The 25048-nt window shown below is 36.9% G+C and overlaps 2 protein-coding genes across 5 annotated transcripts in view; both read right to left on the bottom strand.

Annotated features, from left to right (window-relative positions):
* The window catches only part of LOC141522389 (zinc finger protein DPF3-like), a 547867-nt gene that overhangs the window by 5718 nt on the left and 517101 nt on the right, over positions 1-25048 (bottom strand). The gene's annotated exons all lie outside the window — the stretch shown is intronic.
* The window catches only part of LOC141522388 (zinc finger protein DPF3), a 317782-nt gene that overhangs the window by 129334 nt on the left and 163400 nt on the right, over positions 1-25048 (bottom strand). For all 4 annotated transcript variants that reach the window (XM_074235794.1, XM_074235795.1, XM_074235796.1 and 1 more), the window contains exon 6: positions 13309-13387. In XM_074235794.1, coding sequence (XP_074091895.1) covers positions 13309-13387 — 79 coding nt within the window. The remainder of the gene's footprint in view (positions 1-13308; positions 13388-25048) is intronic.

Below are 25048 nucleotides of genomic sequence, written 5' to 3'. Positions count from 1 at the left end.
CCAAATTTGTTGTTGTTAATCAATTAATTCAATTTATGACTTTTTTTCTTGTCAAAGACACTAGGCTGATTTGCCATTTCTTTCTCCACTCATTTTACAGGTGAAGAAACTGAGACAAATAGGATTAAGTGATCTGACCAGTAAGTGTCTGAGGTCAGATTTGAACTCAGGAAGATTTTTCTAACACTAGGTCCAGCACTCTATACTACTTAAACCACCAAATTGCCCTACTAAGTACATATAACTTTTATCTATTTCATATCCTATTTCAATCTGTTGTTAGTCATTTTCATTCTGCACCCTCCATCCTGAGGCTCCTTCCATTTGGTAGGAAAAATATCTGCTGTTAAGTTGTGCTTCTCCATTGACATTATCATGGTTTTCAGCCAAGCAGTAGCCTTATCCTTTCTTTGCTCTTCCGCTTGCACAAACATAGCTATTTTAAGAGCTCTTTTTGAAAAGATAAAAAGAAAAAAGCTCTTTTTGTTTTCTTTAGTATTCATCCTAAACCTCACCTGACTCTAAGTTTTAAAGTTCCTAACATTATTCTTACAGGACAGTCCACTCTTCCAAATTATCTCCAGATACCTTCCTTTACCTACATCTTTTGAACTTGGAGCTGCAGTAGGGCTAAAAGCTCACTGGGTCATTGTTTGAATTCTGATGGCTCAGAGTAAATATAAATAGCAACTGCTTCTGTTTGGGTCTTTCCCTCCCAGATCGATTCTATTTTTTGAATAGGTAAGATGCCATTCTTTGCCCCATTTTTACTGAGCCTTAATCATGTTGCCTCAGATAAACTGTGACATGGGAAAGTCCTTAGCTCAAAAAGACCAAAGTCTCCCACTGCAACAAGGGCCATCTCCAGTCATTCTTATCTGAATCTTGCTGCTGAACCCAAATGGCTCCAGAGGAGAGAGTGAGACTAGGTACTTTGCACAGTCCTCCCTCACTTCAATCCAGTTCACTTGCAAGTCATGACATCTCCTTCCTGATATCAAGGTCCTCTTTGAGAATGAAGGATAAAGATAAGTCTTGCACCAATAAGATATACCCCCAGGACAGGAGGGCCACTAGGGGCCCTAAGGAAAGACAAACAAGCTCCAGCTGGAAAAAATAGAACAAGATAAAACTTCTGTCCTGATCAATATAAGGATCAGGTCTATAAGAACCATTGTATTTCTGGTCTGAGTGAAATAATAAAACATGGTCTTCAAAAAATAAGTGCAGTAGTAGTAGTAGAAGTAGTAGTAGTAGTAGTAGTAGTAGTAGTAGTAGTAGTAGTAGTAGCAGCAGCAGCAGCAGCAGCAGCAGCAGCAAGAAGCAGCAGGAGTGGTAGTAGCAGGAGTAGTAGTAGTAGTAGTAGTAGTAGTAGTAGTAGTAGTAGTAGTAGTAGTAGTAAAGGTGGTGATGGTGGTGGTGGTGGTGGTAGTAGTGGTAGAGGTAGAAGTAATGATGATGATAACTATAATGATAAAAATAAACAAGAGGAAGAGGAGCAAGAAGAAGACTTGCAATTGTTTTTGTTACTGCTGATCATTCTTGTACTATCCTATTAGTCTTTGTAAACAGTCCTACTTTTTTGTTCCTCATTTGTCACTAATGTGCTTTTTCAAGGGAATTTCAGTCATTAAAGTATCCCATCTTCTTGGGGCAGCTAGGTGGTACAGTGGATAGAGCACCTTCCCTGGAGTCAGGAGGATCTCAGTTCAAATCCAGTCTCAGACACGTAATAATTACCTAATTGTGTGACCTTAGGCAAGTCACTAAACCCCATTGCCTTGTAACCTACCCCAAAAAAGTATCCCATCTTCTTGAACCACCTTTCCATTATAATCTTTCACCATAAGATCCTATCAATCCTTTCTCTGAATTCTTAAATCTAATCTCCAATGATTTATTATGTTAGAATATTAGAATATTCCAAACAGTTCCCTGCTTTTCAGGATTTCAAAGATGGCATAGTAATTTTAAACAAAGAATTTCTTTTCCTTTTACAAGAGAACTGCTATTAGTCTGGTGGTATTATCACAAAAGGAAGCGAATAATTTGATAGGATGATCTCTATGAATCCATAATGGCTCCTGATGATCACCATTTCCATTTCTAAGTCCCCTTAAACTATTAGTTTAATAATTTTTAATAGAGGCTAGGCCCAAAGCCATTTCCACAAGAAAAGGAAACTTCTCAAAGTAGTAAAAATATTAATAATGATCCACAATAGATTGCTACCAAAAATCAGGCACATCAAAAAGCTGGCAAATTTTTGACCATTTCTAAGTATAGAATTATGTTCTTAGAATTGTTCAAATATACCTCTAGACTTTGCTGTAAAATTCCTGGTTTTACAAAGAGTAAATTATTCTTTAGAAGCCACAATTCAATAATATCTAAATCAGCCAAAACTTATTAAATCAATGCTGTGGTTTCAATGTTTTTCTAAATGTTCTCTCCATAGCTTAGGTGTTAGGAGCATTCAGGAAGTAGTTTACATGCTCTTTAGGAGGAGGAAGGATGCCGAGGATTCACTGGCTAACATTCCCATTAATGAGGTTTTACTCTCTCCTCTACCCCAGCCATCTGAGATCTGGTAACCTGAACGCTTTTTGGTATTCTTTCCTCTCCTTGGCATTCCAAGACTTGCTAACTACTTGAAATTACTTTTCCCATCCACTATTCAAGGGTTAGCAAAGTAATGGTGGTAGTTCCTCATTCTCAGCCTAAAAGCATATTATAAAACTTCTCAATTGGAATGGAGTTTAACAGTGTAGTGAACAATTGAGGGAGAAGGATGGGAGATAAGAATAAACTCCTGTCCTCATGGAGTTTATAGTCTATCAAAGGAGATAAATTAAAAATATTCAACTAAGAAAAAATACAAAGAAATCATAAAGGGAATAGCAAATAATTAAATGTAATTGCAAATTAAATGCAAAGAATTCATGAAGGGAAACAGTGGGAGATAATGTAAGTTAAGGTCAAATCATGGAAAGCCATGAATATCTGGCAAAAGAGTTTAGCTTTTATTCAGTAGATAAAGGGAGGACCATTAAAGTTTTGAGCAGGAAAGTGACTTAATTATATCTGTGCCTGAAGAAGGTTATTCTGGCAGTAGCATGAAAGGTGGGTTCAATGTGATAAAGATAGAAGATAAATGAAAGCGTAAACAATGGTCCAGATAAATTATGAGGGCCTGAACAAGAGTCACAATAGTAGTTGGAAAGAAGAGAAAGGTACCTATATACACACAGGAAGAGAAACAAAAGATCTCATCAACTACCTGGATATGAAGGGGAGGGCATAAGGAAGGTAATTAAAAATAAATCTAAGGCTGTGAACTTGGGTACTTTGAAGAATGACATCTTCAGAATGGCAATACCAGAAGTAGATAAGAGGAAAAAAACAGTGAAATAGAAGGCAAGGTCATGTTCAAAGAATGATGGTAGTGAGGGAAGAGATTATGATCTTGAAGAGGACAGGAACATTTAGACAAGCTGCTGTGGGATGTGGTAGGACAGTATTATATGAAACTGATATAAAACCAAAAAATGGGGAAGAAATAACATGAATTTATAATTAATTTCATTTCCCTAATATTTGACTATCTCTAACAAATTAGGATATTTAAACATTTAGAAACATTTTCCCAGAATTCAAGAGAAAAGACAGGGCTGAAGGGATGTCTAGGTGGTGCAATAGATAGAGTACTGGCCCTGGAGTCCATAGGACCTGAGTTCAAATCTGATTCAGACACTTAATAATTGCTTGGCTGTGTGACTTTGGACAAATCACTTAACTCCATTGCATTTAAATAAAATTAAAAAGAAAAAAAGAAAAAAAAAAAGAAAAGACAAGGCTGAGAATACAATTTGGGAGTAACCAGTATAAAGATGATAGATTTAGCAGTGGAAGGGATCCTAGAGGCATCTACTTCAATCTTCTTATTTTACAGGTTTACACTCAGAAAGTGACTTATCACACAACTAACAAATGTCAGAGGTGAAATTTGATCCCTGGTCTTTTTCGAGTCAAAATCCAGATGACTGAAATTACAATGTGAAATCATACCAAAACAAAAGAGAAAAAAAGCTGGGGATAGAAGTGTGAGGTATATCAAAACTTAGGGAGTTCTATGAGGAAAAAAAACCAGAGAAGATACAAGCATGGAAAGGTAGAAGAAATTTCAAGAAGTAGGCAATCAACAGGGTCAAATGCAAAAACTAAAGAAAATGAGGAGGTGAAGCAGTGGATAGAGTAGTGGACCTGGAATGATCTAAGGATCTAAGTTCAAATCTGACCTTGGACACTTACTAGCTGTGTGACCCTAGGCAAGTCATTTCAACTTGCTTACCTCAGTTTCCTCATCTACAAAATGAACTGAGAAGGAAATGACAAATCATTACAGTATCTTTGCCAAGAAAATATCAAATGAGGCAATAAAGAATCATGACAACTGAACAACAACAACAATAAAAAAAAAAGAAAATGAGAATGGAGAAAGAACAGTTTGGGGAGAATGATAGATGCAGATTGTAGGAGGCTGAGGAGTAACTGGGTAATGAGGCAGTGGGAACAAAGTGCAGATGACTCTTTAATAATATTTGTCAGCAGAATAAATAAGAGAGATGGAATAATAACTTGAAGGAAGGGTTTTTTAAAAATAGAAAATAGTAGAATATTTTTGTGGGTTAAAAGAAAAATATCAGTAGAAGGGAGAGAATAAAGATTCAAAGAGGAAAGAGAAAATTGTTTGAGCAATAATTGTCCAGGAAAAGGAGAGAGATTAATAACATAGTTATTATCGTATCTGCAATGAAAATGAGAACAACAACAATAACAATAACTCACATTTAGATGATCAAAGTGCTTTATATACATTATCTTATACATTATCCTCCTTACAACAACCCCTTGAAGTCAGCGTTATTAGTATCCTTAGAGGTTGAATGACTTATCCAATTGCTAAGTGGAGGGAGGAGGCAAGATTTGAGTTCTTCCTGAGTACAAATCTGGCACTCAGTTATACTTTCTATTAGAGAAGACAAATGAGACCAAAAAAAAAGCAAAGAGAAAGTGTGAGGCATTTGGTGGTGGAGAAAAGTTAAGGTTGCTCTTGTCTGATAACCCTAATGTCTCAATAAAGTATGAAAAATGTCCATTTGTAGAGTTAGGGAGGTGAAAGTGGTGCAGGGGATTTGAGAGAAATTTGAGAGAAAAATGGTAGAAAAGTTTGGAACAGCTGCTATGGGGAATGCCACAATGTCTCTGAAGAAAGATGTAAGATTAGCACATCACCCTATTATCAATCATACGTGTGTGTGTGCATGCACACACACACACACACACACACACACACACACACACACACACCCCTTAATGTAGATTAATGAGGTACTTTCCCCAATTTGATATAAATGAGTTTATAGCTATTTCCTTCCCAGACAGTTAAATGAAAACAAATACTAAGATGTAGTTTTAACAGAGAGAAGGGAATAATAAAAATACAGTAGAAATAACTGACATTTCTAGATCTCTTTAAAGGCTGTAAAACACTTTATATATCCTCTTTATTTGAGTTTCATAAAAACTTTGGTGTAGGTACCACAAATTTTTATATCCCCATTTTACAGATGAGAAAGTTGAGGATCAGAAGAAGGAAGGAAGTAAACAAGCATTTATTAAGTGTCTATTATGAGAAGTAGTTAGGTGACATAGTGGATCAGAACAGCACTGACCCTGAAGTCAGGAGGACCTGAGTTCAAATTCTGCCTTAGACACTTGCACTTACTAGCTGTATGACCTTGGACAAGTCACTCACTCAACCCTGATTGCCTTGTCAAAAAAATTTTTAAATGTCTATTATGTGTCAGGTGTTCTGGTAAATGTTTTCACAAATATTATCTCATTTAGTCCTCACAATAATCCTGGGAGGTAAGTGTCATCATTATACCCATTTTACAGTTGAGGAAATGAGGCAGACAGAGATGAAATGACTTGCTCATGGTAACACAGCTAGTAAGTGTCAGAAGTGGGATGTGAAATCAGGTCTACCTGACTCTAATACCAGATATAACCCAAGTAATTTTGCAATAGGGAGATTCAGGATGACATGATAGCCACCCACCACTAACAAATAATCAAATATCAGCTATAGCAACTGCCAGGAAGCTACCTTTCATTTTTCTAAGAATCTGTAAGTGTGGGGGCTATAAAATCTAACATGGAGGTGACTATTTTGATGCTCCTGACCAAGTTTCTTCCAAATTTTGATAGGAAACTGCTTGCAGAACAAATTTGTTCTTGTGAACTGTACCCAGGAGTTCCATGCCTACAATACCTTGCAGCTATTCCAACCATTCCTCTGATATGAATGTGCATATTCCAGTTTAGGCTGGCTTCCTTTGTGTCTATGGTAGACAACAAAACTTTGGTGGCCCTCACTGGTTCATGGTGTCTACACAGACCTGCATGGGGATAAGAAAAAATTTAGAACAGGGGGTGGCTAGGTGGTGTAGTGGATAAAGCACCAGCCTTGGAGTCAGGAGTACCTAGGTGCAAATCCAGTCTCAGACACTTAATAATTACCTAGCTGTATGGCCTTGGGCAAGCCACTTAACCCTATTTGCCTTGCAAAAACCTAAAAAAAAAAAAAGAAATTTAGAACAAAGCTTATCAAGTTACCAAGGTTGGATACTGATGAAAACTGACCTCAGGCAAATTTGGAGAGACTCATGCCTGAGAATGGTGGTACAGTGGTCAGAACATCAGGCTTGGAGTAAAGAAGACTTGAATTCAAATCCCACCTGGGGAAGTCACTTTACTTCTGTTTGCCTCAATTTCCTCAACTATAAAATGGGAATAAAAATAGCACCTATCTCCCAAGACTGTTGTTGGGATCAAATGAGAATAATTGCAAAGTATTTAGTACAGTTAACTTGCACATTGTAGAAGCTTAATTAAGTTTGTTTCCTTCCTTCCTTTCTTCTTATCAGAAAGAGAATGTTCAAGAAGAGAACAAGTGCATTAAAGTACCTCAGCAGAGAGAAAGGGGGAAAGGCATTAGGAAAGAACTGAAAGTAGGGTTGTATGGCACCCAAGACAAAACTATCCACTTTACACTTTTGCTCAGAGGTTTGTTTAATATTTCCACTGAGGTTACAAAGCCCCAGCTTTTTAGTAACAAAAAAGACACACTCTATCACCTGGCAACACAATATGCCATAGGCTTGCTCTTCCAGGAGCAGTGAGTCTTCTCTCCAGGTTCTTACCTCATCCCCTCTACCCCAGCCCAAGACCTTCAAGCTAATGAAGAGAAATAACTGTCCTGTTAAACATCTATCCCCTTCATTGGGAAGCATCGGGAACTAAAGGCTATGTCCAAAGCACCATAGATCTAATACTAGAAAACAACCGTTGGAACCATCCTAACATTCTCATTTTTGCAGAAGAAACTGGGGTCCTAGGGACACACAGAATTTAAATTCAGGTCTTCTTTGCTCCAAGTTCAATGTTCAATTCATTGTGTCATTTAGCTATAGCTACCCTCCTGGTGATAAACCTCTCCACATTTAGGTAGGCTACACTAATGATAGAAAATACAACTGAGCACTAGGTTCATCCTTAAAGTCTTCCCAGCGTGGTTTGCTGTTCAATCATGTCCAACTCTTCATGACACCATTCTTGGCAAAAATACTAGTTTGCCATTTCCTTTTCTGGCTCATTTTGAAGATAATCAGGTAAAGTGAAATGTCCAAGCTAAAACAACAAGTAAGTGTCAAGTATCTAAGGTCACATTTGAACTCAGGTCCTTCTAACTCCAGGGCTGATTCACTGCATCACCTAGCTGTCCTATAACAAATAGACATAAGACTCAGACTTGTAATTTTACTAACATAGGGCATTTACAGGTGAGTTGCAAGCCTTCCTAGAGCACTGAGAGGTAAGAATTAGTTCAGGGTCACACAGCTAACGTGTAGGACCCAGAAATTAAGTCTTTGAAGCCATACTTCTACCTACTACACCACACTACCCACTGCAATAAGTAGGTTGATTACAATGACCATCTGATGGAAGAATTCCTGATTAGTATCTCTCCAGACTAAAAGAGAAGCAACTAAACCAAGGGATAAAGAAAGGGCTGGGAAATTACAGCCCAGGAATCTCCAGTTTGAAGCAGGCAAGATTCATTTCTATTCAATTCAACACATATTTCAGTTCAATTGAATGGGATCTCCCAGGCTATCACATGCAGTTGCTTTGTTTATAGGTGACAGGTAGGAAAGATGAGAAATAAGCTCTCATCTCCAAAGTCCTTCCTTTGGCAAGGAATCAAAAAGGGGAAAACAATACCTTAACTCCCAAATTCGGCAAACTGTAAGATAATTAATAAAGCAATAGCACTGCATTTAGTCCCAGGAAAATAAAGTATAAGTATGGGGGCACTATGAATGGGTCAAAAAAAGTTTCACCATGTTCAAATAATTGACTATTTCTCTGAAACAGAATACCCAGTGACTAGATGAAAGCAATAGACAAAATATCTATCACCTGGCATTAGTAACCAAAGCACTTAATACTGTTCCAGCTGCCCCTTTCCTAGGGGAAATTGAAAATGAGAATACAATCAAAGAACTATACTAAGGAATAAATACCAAGGCTGGTTAAACAAAATCAAACTTGAAAAATAATCATTAAGTATTCCACATCTACATTGGAAAAAGTGTTGCATAGGGACTCATAAGGGTCTCTTCTGAGTCCAAGATGACTTGATATTTTCATTAATGACTTGAAAGATGGAGTAGGGAATTATGCAAATCCAACTGGCAGACAATACAAAGATGGCAGGGACTGCAAATCTGTGGAGAATGAAATTTAACTACTGTGCAATCTTAGGAAATTTGTCCTTATTGAATCTTATATATTGAAGTCACATATTATTGCATCTCTTTATTGAGATTCAATAGGGCAAAATATAAAGTGATTGATGGAGGAAGGAGTCACCAAATGCATAAATATAAACTAGCATACACCTGACTGGGCACCAGTGCCAGTATCAAAACTGAAAAGGACTGAGAGTTTGCAGGGGACAGCAAAGCAGTTAATGATACTGCCAAAATATGTCAATGTACCACTGAATGGAGTTGTATGTGTTTATAATGAAGTGTGCTAGTGTTAGTTGCTATTGTTTTAAGGGCAGAAAGAAAGGAAAAACTCACATTAAAATAGCACTTTAAAGTTTTCAAAGAAATTAGTCTACTCCTCTCCTCAATGACTAGACCTTGACACAGTTTCAGATCTGAGCACTCCATTTAACCCCAGGCAAGAAAGAAAGCACAGAAGAGAGAGGGTCACATAAATGACAGATTTTATTCTAGAGAACAGAACCAGGCAAAGAGAAAGGTAGGCATGGTCAGGTAGCCCGAAGAGGGAAGTTAAAATGGACTGGTAGTAGTAGCTGGTCATTTGTTTCAGGGGAAGGGAACAAAAGGCAAGAAGGGCTACAATAAGGGAAATTTAGATTCATAGTAAGGGGAGACCATTATTCAAAGAACAGCTGAAATGATGGGGAAAGGGCAGCTATGGTAACCCCCTCTCTGGGGACATTCATGGAAGAGACCAGACACTTCTCTGCTTAGGATGCATTAGGGATTATTAAAAGCACTCTTTGTCCAGTGCAGGGGGATGGGCCACATGACCTCTCCAAAGGTCATTTCTGTCCCAAAGGACCACAAGTCTGAAGGACACTAGATAAAAATAAAGTTCATTAATCACCAAGCTGCCAGATAATTTACCAAGAAAGCCTGAACACAAAAAAGGGGAGATTGCATAGTTCTTGGCCCTACTTGACAAAAAAAAATAGGGGGGGATATAAAATAAATTCACATAAATCACTACTATTCATATATATATATATATATATATATATATATATATCAATAAAATTTAACAGGAAGATATAGAAAAGGAGAAATTCTATTTAGAGTAACTCCAGACAATATAAAATACTTAAAAATCTACCTGCCAAGACAAATCCAGGAACTAAATAAACATAATTACAAAACATTTTCATACAAATAAAGTAATATCTAAATAATTAGAGAAATATTGTTTATGGGTATGTCATTAAAATAAAATGACAATTCTCTCTAAATCTATTTATTCAGTGTCATAAAGATCAAATTACCAAAAAATTATTTTATAGAGCTAGAAAAAAATCATAATAACATTTATCTGGAAGAACAAAAGGTCAAAAATATCAAGGGAGTTAATGAAAAAAATGTGTAGAGTGGCTTAGTAACACCAGATCTCAAACTATATTACAAAATGGTAATCATCAAAACACTCTGGTACTGGCTAAGAAATAGAGTGGCTGATCAGTGGAACAGATCAGGCACACAATACACAACAGTAAGTGACCTTGGTAATCTAGTGATTGACAAACTCAAAGATCCAAGCATTGGGGAAAAGAAATCATTATCTAACAAAAATTGCCAGGAACTGGAAAGTGGTATGGCAGAAATGAGGTATACACCATCTCACACTGGGTACATGATTTAGACATGAAGGTGATATAAGCAAATTAGGAGAGTGTGATTTATTTTACCTGTCAGATTCGTGAATAGAGGAAGAATTTATGACAAAACATGGTTTGACCTGAATGGTTTATAAGAAGGATATTATCAAGGAAGCTAGGTGGCACAGTGGATAGAGCACCGGCCCCGGAGTCAGGAGTACCTGAGTTCAAATCCGACCTCAGACACTTAATAATTACCTAGCTACGTGGCCTTGCGCGACCCACTAAACCCCATTGCCTTGCAAAAAACTTAAAAAAAAATAGAAGGATATTATCTTGTGGCTGCATAGAGTATAGAAAAGGAAGAACTGAGGTATGAGGTAAGGAAAGGAAATAGAAGGCAGTAGATAGAAAAGGAGTGCAGAGTGTCTTGGGAAAATTTAAGTTTAAAGTCATATTTAGCTGAGAAGTCAGTGCAAAACTTTGTCATCTAAGGGTTAAACAGTTTCAGTTTCTGTGATGATATGAAAAAGCTTTTTCATGATATTAAATCTCAAAAAGAGGACAGTTAACTTTTAAAATCTCACACAGACCAAGGTAAGTATTATGGTAAATATCCCATTTTCCTTTCTACATGGAAATGCCTTCTTGGACAAGAAGACAAAAGTATTGACCCTTTTTTGAAGGGGCCAAGGAAACTTCACATTTCATTGCCCCAGAATAACAGAGACCTTTTGGAACTGGCAAGCTAGGATTACAGTAGATCAAAACAAATCTTTGATGTAGAAAGGGCTATATTTGAACCTCATCAGGGAAATTAAATTAAGTCTATTGCTCAGACTCAAAACAGGTTCTCCCAATTTGATGGTATGTTGGGAAAATGACATTGGAACACCCAATATATCCAAATTATTCTTAGATGTTATATTAATATGGGTATAAGAGTAACATAAGTGCATGAGATTTAAACCTGAAGGATACTTTAAAGATTATCTGGCCCATCCATTTCTTATTACAGACAATGAAACTAAGTCCAGGCAGTAAGCAGCAGAGCTGGGGTGCAAATTCAATTCTTCTAAGAGTAGATCCAAAATTTTCCCCTCCACATTTTGTTATTTACCTTTGGTACCATCTGCTAAGACACTGAGTAAGAGTCATGAAGGTTGGGGGTTTGATAATAAAATAAGTTCCAACTATATTACTCTCTACTGAACACTGAATAACTTTTTAAGATCAATTTAGAGGGACTGTTACTACTCTGCCTTAAGTCCCTCATTACCACCTACCATTGATTGCCCTCCACCCCTATTCCAATATTTTATATAAGCATGCTCATAATTGTAAATATTGTTTTCAAATGTGAGGGCCTCACAGTTCCAGGAAATATCCCCAGAATCAATATCCAAATATTAGATGATCTCCAAAATTCTCTAGATATTGCCTCCCTAGCATTCTGGAAAGGAGCTGATGAGAGTAGTCATTTGATGATGTGTGCTACTTCTCGCTTCTCAGATAGATGAACAGATGGATAGGGAAGATCAATAGGGACTCTAGTTTAAAGAAGTACCCTCACTAGAGTGGAAGCAGAGGACATCCTGGACAATGAGAAGTTCTCTAGGTCAGGGAGTTCTGTCTGCCCAGAGCCTTTCAGCAGACAATGCTATCTAGAAAAAAGAACAAATCTTTCTCTTTACCAAAGCAGATAACATTTTATTCTGTATATAAATTTTTGATAGACTCAGGTTTCTTGTCCCTTCACAAAACTACCATTTCTTTCTCCCTATCCTACTGTGGTATTATTTGCTAATCTCTACCTTCCAAGGGATAGCCAGTTACTCATCAAAGAGACTGTAGTGAAGTAGAAAGACTATATGGTTCAATGGGGAGGGGAAAGAGGGAAGAAACTTGATTAAAATAAAAGTAGTTGCCATCATCTAGATTCATATTTTTCCCTACGTAAGAAAGGAGGGGAAAGAAGGAAATTAGTTGGATAAACAAATGAAAAGATTCAAGAACCAAGTACCTTTGTCGGAGGTTTTTGGGTTATGCTTTTGTTTGTAACTATCTGAAACAAAGAAAGAAATAGAGGGTGAATCTTAAAAGGATAGAGAGAGTGGGGGGAGGAAGAGGGAGAGGGAGAGAGAAAAGGTGGGGGAAGGAGAGAGAGAGAAGGGGAAAAAGAGGGAGAGAAAGGGAATGAAGGAGAGAAGAGGAAGAGAAGGGAGAGGGAGAGGAAAAGAAAGAAGGAAAGAGGAGAAAATAGGAGAGAGAGAGAGAGAGAGAGAGAGAGAGAGAGAGAGAGAGAGAGAGAGAGAGAGAGAGAGAAGCCATGAAGGAGCACAATGCCTATTGCAGCCTTGGGCCCAGCAGGAATCTTGCTGCAGGGATCTTTCCATTTCACTTCTTTCCTGCTCATGCAGAAACACTCAGAGGAGGTAGTAGCAGCAAGTGGAGAAAAAGGAGGAGGAGGAGGAGGAGGAGGAGGAGGAGGAGGAGAGGAGGAAAAGGAGGAAGAAGAAGAGGAGGAGGAGGCAGCTGCAGCAGTGGCAGCAACAGTGGCAGCAACAGCAGCAACAACAGTGGCAGCAGTAGTAGCAGCAGCAACAGCAGCAAACCACATCATGCAAACCAGGGAACAGCAAAAAAAGAATTCCCCCTAAAGAGGAGGGGATGAGTTAGCCCTGGTGGTATCTGAAGCCATGTAGTTCAGGTTGACAGCCAAGGGATTTGTAAGGGACAGTAAGCTGGGATGACAGGGAAAAGAAGAGACAGAAGAGCAATGAGGCTATACTTACTATCACAGACATATGGTTTATCCTGGTCTTCCTGAGAGGCGGCATCATTCCTCCTTCTGCCACCTGCAGAACCACGGGCCTAAAAAAGAGAATTAAAGAATTTAGTAACATATTCAAGGAATTTTCTTGTTTCTCTTTCTGTTCCCAAGATCTTTTGATCTGACTGTCTGCCCTGATGTTATAGAATTCAAAGCTTCAGCTATTACTATCTGACCAGCTGATACATCTTACTATTTATTCCACTGAATCCATCTCTGCCTTGGATCTTAGATTTCTTCTATGTGTTGTCCCCCCAAAAGTAGAATGTGAGATCGCTGAAAGATTTTGAATCCTCAAGTCTCATCATAGGGCTAAGCACAAAGTAAATACTTAATAATTCTTTTTTCATTCATTCATTATTCTCTTCCACAACCTCTTAAACCTTCTAATTTCCCATACACATGTAATAGGTTAGGTAGGAGTAGAGAGAGGTTGGGGTTAAAGATTAACTGTCCCCAGATCATCCCCTATACCTGAAACATATACCTCCACAACCACCTTTTGCAATCCTCTTCCTTCAAAGCCAAATTCATGGACCACCTCCTCTGAGATGCTTTCTTACATTCTCTTACCTCTATAGGGGACCTATTGCTCCCCGAATTCCACTCTTTTTTTATCCCTTCTTTGCATTAAATGATAGGGTCGGAGGGTAAAATTAGTGCCCCTGATCTATTAGACTATAGCACTTCCTACAATATTGGGGTATACTGTATCCTTCTGATGAACCCCACACTCTAGACCCTTGCTAAAGGATATGTGGAAGCAGAGGTTTCTGGTTGGTCCCATGGATCCCATTACCTGGAAGCTGTGTCAAAGATGACACAGGAAAGATCATCAATTTGTGAAGCTTCGAAAGGAAAAATAACTCCCACTCCAGCACTCTCTTTTTTCCCTTTTGAACAAGTGACCAATAGGATTTTCTCTTTTTCCAGAAACTTTTTTCAGAAACAATTATGATGTCTACTTACCAAGGTAAGCCTAAAACTAATTCTCTAATCCTTAGTTGATTTTTCACTTTGTTTTTCCCTGAGTACAAATGGCCAATTATTTGTTGACCTGAGATGGATCCTGAAATGGATGTGTATAGCCTTGTGAGTTCAAGAGGATGGGAATTCTGGGTACTAACAAGAGATATTTTCTCCATCTACATACATCCTTTTCAGAGGGAAAGACCTGGACTTGAGTTGCTCTTGTACATGAACATTCCTGCAAGTCTTTCCTACTTCCCAGGAATGTATATTGGGAATTATGAATTACTGTTTCATATTTTAATTATTTGTCAATTTAGACTTCTCAGTCTTTTATGTTTTAAGGTGATAATTTTGGTGATATTTTAAATAAAGTTATCCTATTCTTGATCTTTACTGCTTTATTTATTTATTGAGTAACTTCTCTAGAAGGGTCTCTTTTTTATTCCTTCTAGGTCAAAACCAAGCTTTAAGAGATTTTATTTTCTTTATGAATGGATGACCAAATCATGACATATGAATGGAAGGGACTATCATTGTGTCTTCCAAAATTATGAAAGGGATAGTTTGAGACGAAAACCCTAAATGAACTGAAACAGAATCAAGAAAGTGGAACCAGGAGAACATGAGGTTCAAATGTGAGGTTTAAAAATCCAGGGTTTCTTAACATGTATTACATGGGAGTCTATAAACTTAAAAGGGGGGGGGGGAATTACATCTCATGTTCACTAACCTCTACCTGGAATTTAGCACTCCCTTCAGTTATTTTGAAAAATGATACTGAGAAGGGGTCTGTAGATTTCATCAGTCTTCCAAACATAGAAAAGGCTAAGATTCCCCTCCTCTGTGTAACAACATTGTAAAGGAAAACACTCTGGAAAGTGTGGAAGAATTCTAATCAGGGCAATTATCAATCATAGCTCCAGAACTTTCAGGATGAATCATGCTACCCTCCCCATCCCAGATGGAAAAATGATAGACCTAAAGGTACACGAGATATATTCATTCAGAAATGGCTATTGTGTAGATTCTGTTTTACTTGAATCTACTCACTTGTATCAAGGGAGAGTTTTTTTTAATTTGAGAAAGAAAAATAGGGCTACTGACAGTGATACTAAAATATAAAAAAAACAGAAAAGAAATTCCTTGAAACATTTTTAAATGCACAAAAAAGAGCAGGATAAAGTTCAGAGGAAGACATAGACATCAGGGCAGTTTTGAAACTAACTAGCTAAATTTATTCTAAATTTTCCCTAAAAAGGAATCTGTACCTAAGAAGAGTCATGGTTTCAAACACAATCTTTTCTCCCCCTATTCTTTATAGATACAAGTGGTCATGGATGTTTGTTGTCTCTCAAATTCAGAATAATCAAAAATAATTTTTAAAAAACTGTAGAGGGAAACACCAGTATAGAGGAACAAACATAGGTGTTACCCAGAACAATAATAGACCACTAAGGAAAGGATTACTCACTACCAGATACTGTTGTTTTCTATCTGATCTGACTTGAGCACCACTACTCACCCCAACATCTAAATGAATCTGTTTACAATTTAAAACACACACACACACACACACACACACACACACACAAACACACACAAAAGATTTTCACCAGGACTCAGAGGTGACAGAAATATAAGCCCAAGAGTTCAACAGAAAAGCTTGATTCTTTCTCCTTGAGGTCAGGGTTCCCCAGGACTGAATTGGTCCACTGGTCCACTTGAGACCAGAGTTGAAGAAAGTATCCTTATTGGCTCATGAGTGAGACTCCCCATGATTACTGTGATTTGGGTTAATTTTATAATGTTTCATCCCCACTGCTACCTTGTAAAAAATCCTTTAAGTTAGGACTCATTTCATTTTTGTATAGCCCAACACCCACTGTAGTACCTACATACTCATAATACACACTCACAGATGCACTCACATGTATGTATACATAATAACTATATATAAAAGTATATATATATATATACATTTACACACAACTGACCGTAGTGTAAGAGTATTTTTAGCTAATACGTGATTAGCTAATACATAATTAATACATGATTAGAGGTTGTACAAAAAATGAGGGAGAGACTGACTTCTTTAAATTTAAAAGGGGGGGGGCAGCTAGGTGGCACAGTGGATAAAGTACTGGCCCTGGAGTCAGGAGTACCTGGGTTCAAATCCGGTCTCAGACACTTAATAATTAGCTAGCTGTGTGGCCTTGGGCAAGTCACTTAACCCCATTTGCCTTGCAAAAAAAAAAACCTAAAAAAAATTTTTTTTTTTAATTTTAAAGGGTATAGGGGCAGCTAGGTGGCGCAGTGAATAGAGCACCAGCTCTGGAGTCAGGAGTACCTGAATTCAAAACCGGCTTCAGACACTTAATAATTACCTAGCTGTGTGGCCTTGGGCAAGCCACTTAACCCCGTTGCCTTGCAAAAACTAAAAAAAAAAAATTGAAAAGGGTGTTCAAAGGCTTAGGTATATAATATTAGAAACAATTATTTTCCATTTATAGTGATAACAAAATATGACTACAATCAGGAATTTAAGGTATATATTATGAAGTACTATATGACAGTGAAAGATGTTAGCAAGTAAAGTGGAAAAATTTTGTTCTTGGGGAAAATGAAAGTTCTAATAGGCCACATTTTTGTCTGCCTAGGAATTTTTAAGGCATGAGTACAATGTTTTACTACATTTTATTACACTTTGGACATATTGCATTTTTTAAAACAAATTTAAGGTTGGTGGCAAACTTGCATGATTATGGCACCATGTTTCTAATAGTATATGTTCACATTATATCTCTGCATCATTTTGGTAATCTCACAATATTTCATACCTTTTCATCATTATTATTCCTGTCATGGTGATCTGTCATGAGTGGCCTTTGTTGTTACTATATTGTATTTTGGATTGTAATATACCATACATATAAGACTACAAGATTAATCTATAAATGTTGAGTGTGTTCTTATTGCTCCAATAACCAGCCATTCCCCTGTCTCTCTCACTATTCCTTGGACCTCCCTATTCCCTAAGACACAACAGTATTGAGGAATATTATATAAACAGCTGAAAAAAAAGTAAGAGAATAACTTGAGAGGCTTAACTCCAATTTTGAAAGAAGTTCTACTGTGGGTAAAATGCTATCAAAACAGCATTGCATGCTACAGAGAAATCTTTCATGAAAGGAAGAGTCATTTGATGCAGCAAACTTCATTTTTGTCTTATTTCAAGACATTCAGCAACCACCAACTTGATCAGTCAGCAGTCAGAAACACTGAGGCAAGACCCTCCACCAGCAAAAAAGATTACAACTCCGAAGGCTCAAATTATGGTTAGCACTTTTCACCAGTAAAATATTTTAATCAAGGTATGTACATTTTTGACATAATATCATAGCATACTTAATAGACTGTCAAATTGTATAAACAAAACTTTTATATTCACTGAGAAACCAAAAAATTCATGTGGCTTGCTTTACTGGCACTATTTCCTTGATTGTGGTGGTCTGGAACCAAACCCACAATATCTCTGAGGTATACTATAGTCCTAATTGAAGGCAGACAGGTGGGACTTTTTAAGGTCCTTTCCAAGCATATAGTTCCCATGACATAATGTAGAAGACAGGACTAGGAATTGGGAAAAAAAATTGGATCCAAATGCAGGTTCTGATGTTTAATTGGTTATATTATCTAGCATCAGTCATTTAAATGTTCTAAAGCTTCTTTTCTCAGTTACAAAATGAGGTTACTTCTATTTACACTCATGGGGCTATTATGGAGAAAGTATCTGGTCAACAAATTTATTAAACTCCTTCTATGTGCTGGGCACTATGCTAAGCACTGACAATATGAAAAAAGACAAAAAGCAGTCCCTGTGCTCAAGGAGTTTACCTTAAAAGATCATGAACATATGAAATTATCATTATTATTATTATTATTTGCCAAACTGGATCATCACAGCTTTCCAAAGTTTAGTTTACTGACTCACCTAGGAATTTCAAGAAAGTTTTAAGTGGCTGTAAGTAAAAGAGTACTAGGGGGTAGGTAGATGGCTCAGGAGATAGAAGGTTGGGTATGATGTCAGGAAGACCTGAATTCAAATCTGACCTTACACACTTACTAACTGTGTGACCCTAGGGAAGTCACTTAACCCTGTTTGCCTCAATTTCCTCATCTGTAAAATGAGTTGGAGAAGGAAATGGCAATGTACTCCATTTATCCTTGCCAAGAAAACCCTAAAATGGAGTCATGGAGATTCGGACAGGATTGAAGCAATTCAACACCCCCAGAAATGGTCAGCTAGATGGCATAGTAGATAGAGCTCTGGGTTTAGAACCAGAAGAGTTGAACACGATTGAAATGGCTAAAGAGCAATAACAAATCAAAGAGAGGGGCCAACTGTTCCCATTACAATGTTAGCAAGAACAAAATCTAAAATTTAGCACTTGTGAGAACAGGGACAGATTAGCCTAGCAATGCTTCATATTAGAAGGTTCAAATCATCCATAACTTCTAGGTCAGAGTTCTGTCTCACAAGAACAATGGGAGAGGGGTGGCTAGGTGGTGGAGTGGATAAAGCACCAGCCTTGGAGTCAGGAGTACCTGGGTTCAAATCCGGTCTCAGACACTTAAAAATTACCTAGCTGTGTGGCCTTGGGCAAGCCACTTAACTCCATTTGCCTTGCAAAAACCTAAAAAAAAAAAAAAAAAAAAAAGAACAGTGGGAAAATCAAAAGAAGTTAGGAGCTCATGCATGTGGGTGGGAAAAGATGTGAAAAAGTGAAGGGAAAACCAAAAATATATAAAAGACCAGGCCTATTACCTTTCACAATATCCCTTAAAGAGAGACTACCTCACACCTAGCTAATTGACAAAAATGACAAATTATAGAAAGACAGTTAAGTTAGCTGATATACTGTTGGCAAAACTGAAGGTTGGTTTAATCATTCAGGAAATTAATTTGGAATTATACTAAAATGTTCCTAGTCTTTGATCTAGAAATCCAACCTCTAACCTAAGGAGATCAAAAAGAGAAATATTTTATGAAAAGAAACAATAAACATTCACAGCAACATTTTTGAAAGTACAAAGAACTAGAAACAAAGTAGACACTTATCTGAGTCATAAACAAATTATGGTACATAAATGAAACAGAATTTACTATACAATGAAAAATGATGTATATGAGGTAAGAATATGAAGTCATGCAGGTAGAGATGAGCAGAACCAGGAAAATAATGTGTAAATTGGCTACAATAAAGTAAATGAAAAGAAATAAAAGAAAACAAAACTATATAGAAAGATATGATTTTGAGATAGATGGGACCTTAGAGGTCATCTAATCCAACCTTTTAATTTTACAGATGAGGAAGATGAGGTGCAGAAAGATAAAAGTGATTTATCCAGAATCACAAAACAGGTTTCGTAGAGAGGAGTTGAATTCGGGTCTTCTTGCTTCCAAGTCACACGCAATATTCTTTACAGAATTTTCTGCTTAATGGACTAAAATTAGCCCCAGAGAAGAGATTAGAAAATGTATTTCCCTTTCCTCTTTCCAAAGAGATTTGGGTAGGAATATTGTATATATTGTCATACTAGGTCAATGTATTGATTATTTTTAGTAGACTACTTTTTCCCCCTCTTCTTTCTTTTTTTTAAATCACTATATAAGGAAGAGAAAATAGATTTATTTTGAAATTAAAGTAATGTAAAAACAAATGATCCCAATAATCATTTTTTTTAAAAAAATAAAGAAACACAAGGATACGTTGTGTTTCCTTCCAAGACTAAGCATAGATGGAAGAATTGAACTGACATTCACAATAATATACAGACAGCTCCATAATGTCTGAGGTGTCATCTCTTGTCTCTTGCTTGATCTGCTTGTCTCTAAAACAAATTAGAACATTCATTCTCTCTCTCCTACTAATTCCCTCCACATTCTTTCCCCTCTCTCTTTCCATCTTCCTTTTGCCTCCCTCTCTTCTCTCCCCTCACCCTCATTTCAGAGAGTTGACCTTGGGAGGAACTGAAAGAAGCAGGCAGTATATTACCCTGAGAAACCATCCAGATTACTAAAGATGCCTCAAGCCCTAAAAGTTATTTGCCCTTGGTTGCCCTCATTTTCCTGACCAAATGCAGAGTCAGCGTGGGATAATAGGAAGACCCAGGGGTACAAAGAATCAGCAGTGCCAATTCTACCATTTACAATTTGTGTGACCTTGGGCTACTGACAGCTTCTCTGAGCCTCAATGGCCCCATATATGAAATGGAGATACTAATTTATCCTGTTCCACAGATGCTACAAAGCATGTGGAAGTGCTTTGTAAGATTCTTTGCAAATGGACATTAATCATTAATGAGAAGGAAGGAAGGAAGGAAGGAAGGATGGAAGGAAGGAAGGAAGGAAGGAAGGAAGGAAGGAAGGAAGGAAGGAAGGAAGGAAGGAAGGAAGGAAGGAAGGAAGGAAGGAAGGAAGGGAGGGAGGGAGGGAGGGAGGGAGGAAGGGAAGGAGAAGAAGCCAAGCATTTATTAAATGCCTAATATGTTCCAGTCACTGTGCTAAGTGCTTTAAAAATATTGTCATTTGATCTTCACAACAAACCTGAGAGATCAGTACTATTATCAATTATCAATTATTGTTAACAACAGTAAGAATAAGCACAATGGTGTTAACAATTAATACAGAGCTACATGGGAAAATGATATTTTTTACTCCCAAAGTCCTGTCACAGCAGTCTCTAAACAGGTGAAAATAGTCAGAAATAATTCAAAGAAGAATACAGTGGTGAGAAAGAACTCAAGAGAGGAGAGTCCTTATCCAAGAAAGAGTTCCATTTGTAGCTCTGATTTTTAAAAACTTGTGTAATTTTACAAATGCTTCCTCTCCCAGTGCTTCATTTCCTTATCTTCAAAATGTGAAAAGAGCACCAGAGCACCTGCTAATATTCTGCAAGGAAATTCTGTCAGTGGTTCCACTACCCTTCCAGGTAAATATTTGTTCACTGACTGAGTCATCTTTGACTTGCCTCTCCATCCCATCAGTCTTTCTCTTTCATGAGAGTTCCTTATTATAAAATTTGGGTATGAGTATGGTATTAAAAGATAAAATATACTGATATTATACAATACTATACAAATATTTTGTGCATTTCTGAGTTTTTCTGTGATGTCTGCTGACTTTGCATGCTATATGAGACTTCTACAAAACTCCCTCAAAATTCCCATTCATTTTCTTATGCTGACTCACAATATATCAAAACAGCAATGAGAAAAGTCATGATATGGAAAGGATAACTCCATCTGAATTCTTTGCACTAAGCAAAGTTCCTGGCACACAAATGTTTTATCATCATCTTCACCTCATTCCTGATATCTGCTTCCTTTCTTTTCTTTAAGCTCTTTCCCCTCCATTCTACCTTGTGCACTACTTTCAGAATAATTTTTCTTTGAAATGACTTTTATTATGTCATTCATATTAACATGAGAACCAGAAGGAGCTTTAGAGATCTTAGTCCAACCCCCTCATTTTACAAATGAGAAAATCCCTTCTCAAATACTTTCACAGGTTCCTTATTTCCCACTACATTGAATCAAATATTCTTTACCTGGCTTTACACGCAGTGTTCTTTCCTATCTTTACACCCATCTCCTCACACAAGCCTCTCATTCTAATTAGGGATTTTTTTAATTCTTAGCAAGCATTCCTCCTTCTAATCTTTGACTTACAGTTTTTTCCCAGATTCTAACCAACAAGGGTGGGAGGTTCCCACCTTCCCCAGAAGACTCTCATTCCTCTGCCACCTCTTTAAATCTCTGGTGTCTTGTGATGAAATACTATTGAGCTGTAAGAAATGATGATTTTTGAAAAAACATGGCAAGAGTTGCATGAAATATGAAAAGTGAAGAACCAAGACAACATTGTATATAGTTATAGCAATATTCTTTGAATAGTAATTATGCACAACCCCAAAATACTCAAATCAATTAAAAAAGACCTATGAAGGAAGATGCAATCCACTTCCAGAGAAAGCACCAATAAAAAGAAGTACACATAGTATGATTTCACATATAATTATAACTCGGTGTCAAATGGTGACTTTCTCTAATTCAACATGGAGAGACAGGGAGAAAGGAAAACAATTTGGAACTTAAAATGTAACAAAAATTAATTAAATTACAAAAAAAGAAAAAAGAAATCTCTGGAGCCATTTTGGGCTAAGCTCAAGTGCCACCTCCTACATAAGACTTTTCCTAATCCCATCCCCCAATTATTAATGCTTTTGCCTCCCACTCCACTCCCCTGAAATTACTTTGCATCTTAAATATTTAATTATTTGTGAACGTGTTATTTTTCTACAACAGGATATATGCTCTTTTGGCAGGAACTGTTCTAACTTTGTATTTTGAATACTTAGTATGGAGCCTGGCAAATAGCAGGCACTTAATAAATGCGAATTGAACTATTCCTTTTTTAAATATTTCACATATAATCAGAATACAATGAGATGAAGCAGGTCGACCAATTACAGAGAGCCAGAGCCAGGAAAAGAGGCTGTGCAAGATGATCTCCCAAAGGTCCCTTCCAACTCAATGAGTCTATGACTAAGGGCAAGAAAGTCAACTAACATTAGCAAAGCTAAGGTGACACAAGTTGCCTGTTTCCCACTCCAAACTTCTGAGTGTCTTGCTATCATGACAAAGCACTCTAGCTAAAGACCAAATAGGAGACTTGATCACCCGAATTCTAAACAGGTGGTTTTCCATCTCCATATGCTTCCATATGCCAACCTCAGGAAGCATAATTTGAAATATATGTGGTTCTTTGATCCCAGTTCCCAAGTTCTCTTGTCACATGAATAATAACACCTTGTATTTGCAACTTGAAATTATTATATTCTTTTATCTTCATACCAACCCCAGAATATGAGCAGGTAATTATATACAATTTACAAATTGAGAAACTAAGTTACAGGGAAACTGATTGACTTCCCCAGTTTCTCAAAGATGCTAAGTAATAAAGAAGGAAGCAAAATGCAAGTTATTTTGATTACTGACTCATTAATAGTAATATTAATAGTCTCACATTTATGTAGTGCTTCAAAATTTACCAAAGCAATCAGGTGGCCCAGTGGATAGAATGTTGGGCCTCTAAAGAGGAAGATTCATCTAAGTTCAAATAAGGCCTCAGACACTTACTAGCTCTGTGACTCTCAGTAAGTCACTTAACCCTGTTTGCCTCAGTTCCTCATCCATAAAATGAGCTGGAAAATGAAAAGGCAAACCACTCCAAACCAATTGCCAAGGAAACTGCAAATGGGATCACAAAAATTTAGACATGACTAAAAAAATGACTTAACAACAAAAAAATTTACCAAACCTGTTTTGTAGAAGAAACCTATGAGTGCAGATATTACCCAAATATTAAAAGGATCTCTAATTTCATCAACATAATGAACTATTCCAACCCCTGCTCATCACAACCCCTATGACATAGAACCTCAATCCTAAAGTGTTGCCTAAGGCACATAGGAGGTGAAATGATTTGCCTGGAGTCACAAAACAAGTAAAAAATCAGAGATAGTATCTGAGCCCAGATGAGAAATTCAAATTAATTCTATTTTGTAATTGATTCCATACTGTATTTATTTTGCATTGCAATTGATTTTTAAGTCCCTGTCCATGTCCTTGAGTTGTGCTCAGGAATTTAGCTTTCTGCTTATTATTATCTTCAATTTTCAAAAGTTGACTTATCTATTATGTAATTTTGTTATCTGTAATATTTTCTTTCTTCCCTTTGATGTGCTTCTTCTCTCATAATACCTTCAATTTCCATCTGTATCTAGCAAGGTTACAAACATAGAGCCTATATCAAATTGCTTTCCATCAGGGGAAGGGAGGGAGAAAAATTGCAAAACACAAAATCTTGCAAAAAAAAAGATTGGTAAAAACTACCATTGTTTATCATTGGAAAAGCAAATAAAATTTTTATATAATTAAACAAACAAATTTCCATAAATTTATTTTTTAAAAAAAGAAGAATTTAGCTTTCCTTCTGAGTAAAAGTTAGAATAAATCAGGAAAAATGGTTATCTACCAAAGCTTTAGCTCCTGGGGAAATGTCAGGATATATGTTTATTATCTTTAAGTCCTACAAGTTACTTGGTATCATCTCTCCAAAATATGTCATCTGTTTTTGCCTATCCTTGTGCAAGTAGGAGAGCTTTATTGCTTTCAGTTTTGATACACTAGGAAAGATTACAAAGTGCAGATGGGTTCAAAAAAACAATTAACATTCCTTAATTTTCAGAGAGGGATGGTTACCAGTTCCACATGGGTGCTAGCCCACTTTCCTTGATATAACTGATCATGCTGTCCCCACTCCCATGATACTGTTTACCATGTAAACAATTGAATTGTCTTCCTGACCTATCCATCTGTGTTCTTTATTCTCTTATATTTCCCTAAATTCTATGAAAGTTAGGGCTTACCTTGTAGTCTTTTGATCATTTAGAAAGACCATTGACCCAACTTATTAGTTATTACTAGTCTTACTAATAAATTGATTATGTTCAGAAACTTGTCTCTCAGTTTATCTTAATTTTCAAATGTCATACAGTTCTTCCTGACTTCAATTCTATTAATTCCTCCATGCAACTCCTGAGAAAACATTAATATCTACATTTTTTAAATAAGGAAAACTCAAAGAGTTTAAAAGATTTGCTCAC

The sequence above is a fragment of the Macrotis lagotis genome, chromosome 4 (assembly GCF_037893015.1).
Source record: "Macrotis lagotis isolate mMagLag1 chromosome 4, bilby.v1.9.chrom.fasta, whole genome shotgun sequence".
NCBI lineage: Eukaryota > Metazoa > Chordata > Mammalia > Peramelemorphia > Peramelidae > Macrotis > Macrotis lagotis.
Note: the sequence above shows the minus strand (reverse complement) of the source record. Positions and strands in the feature narration are given on the sequence as shown.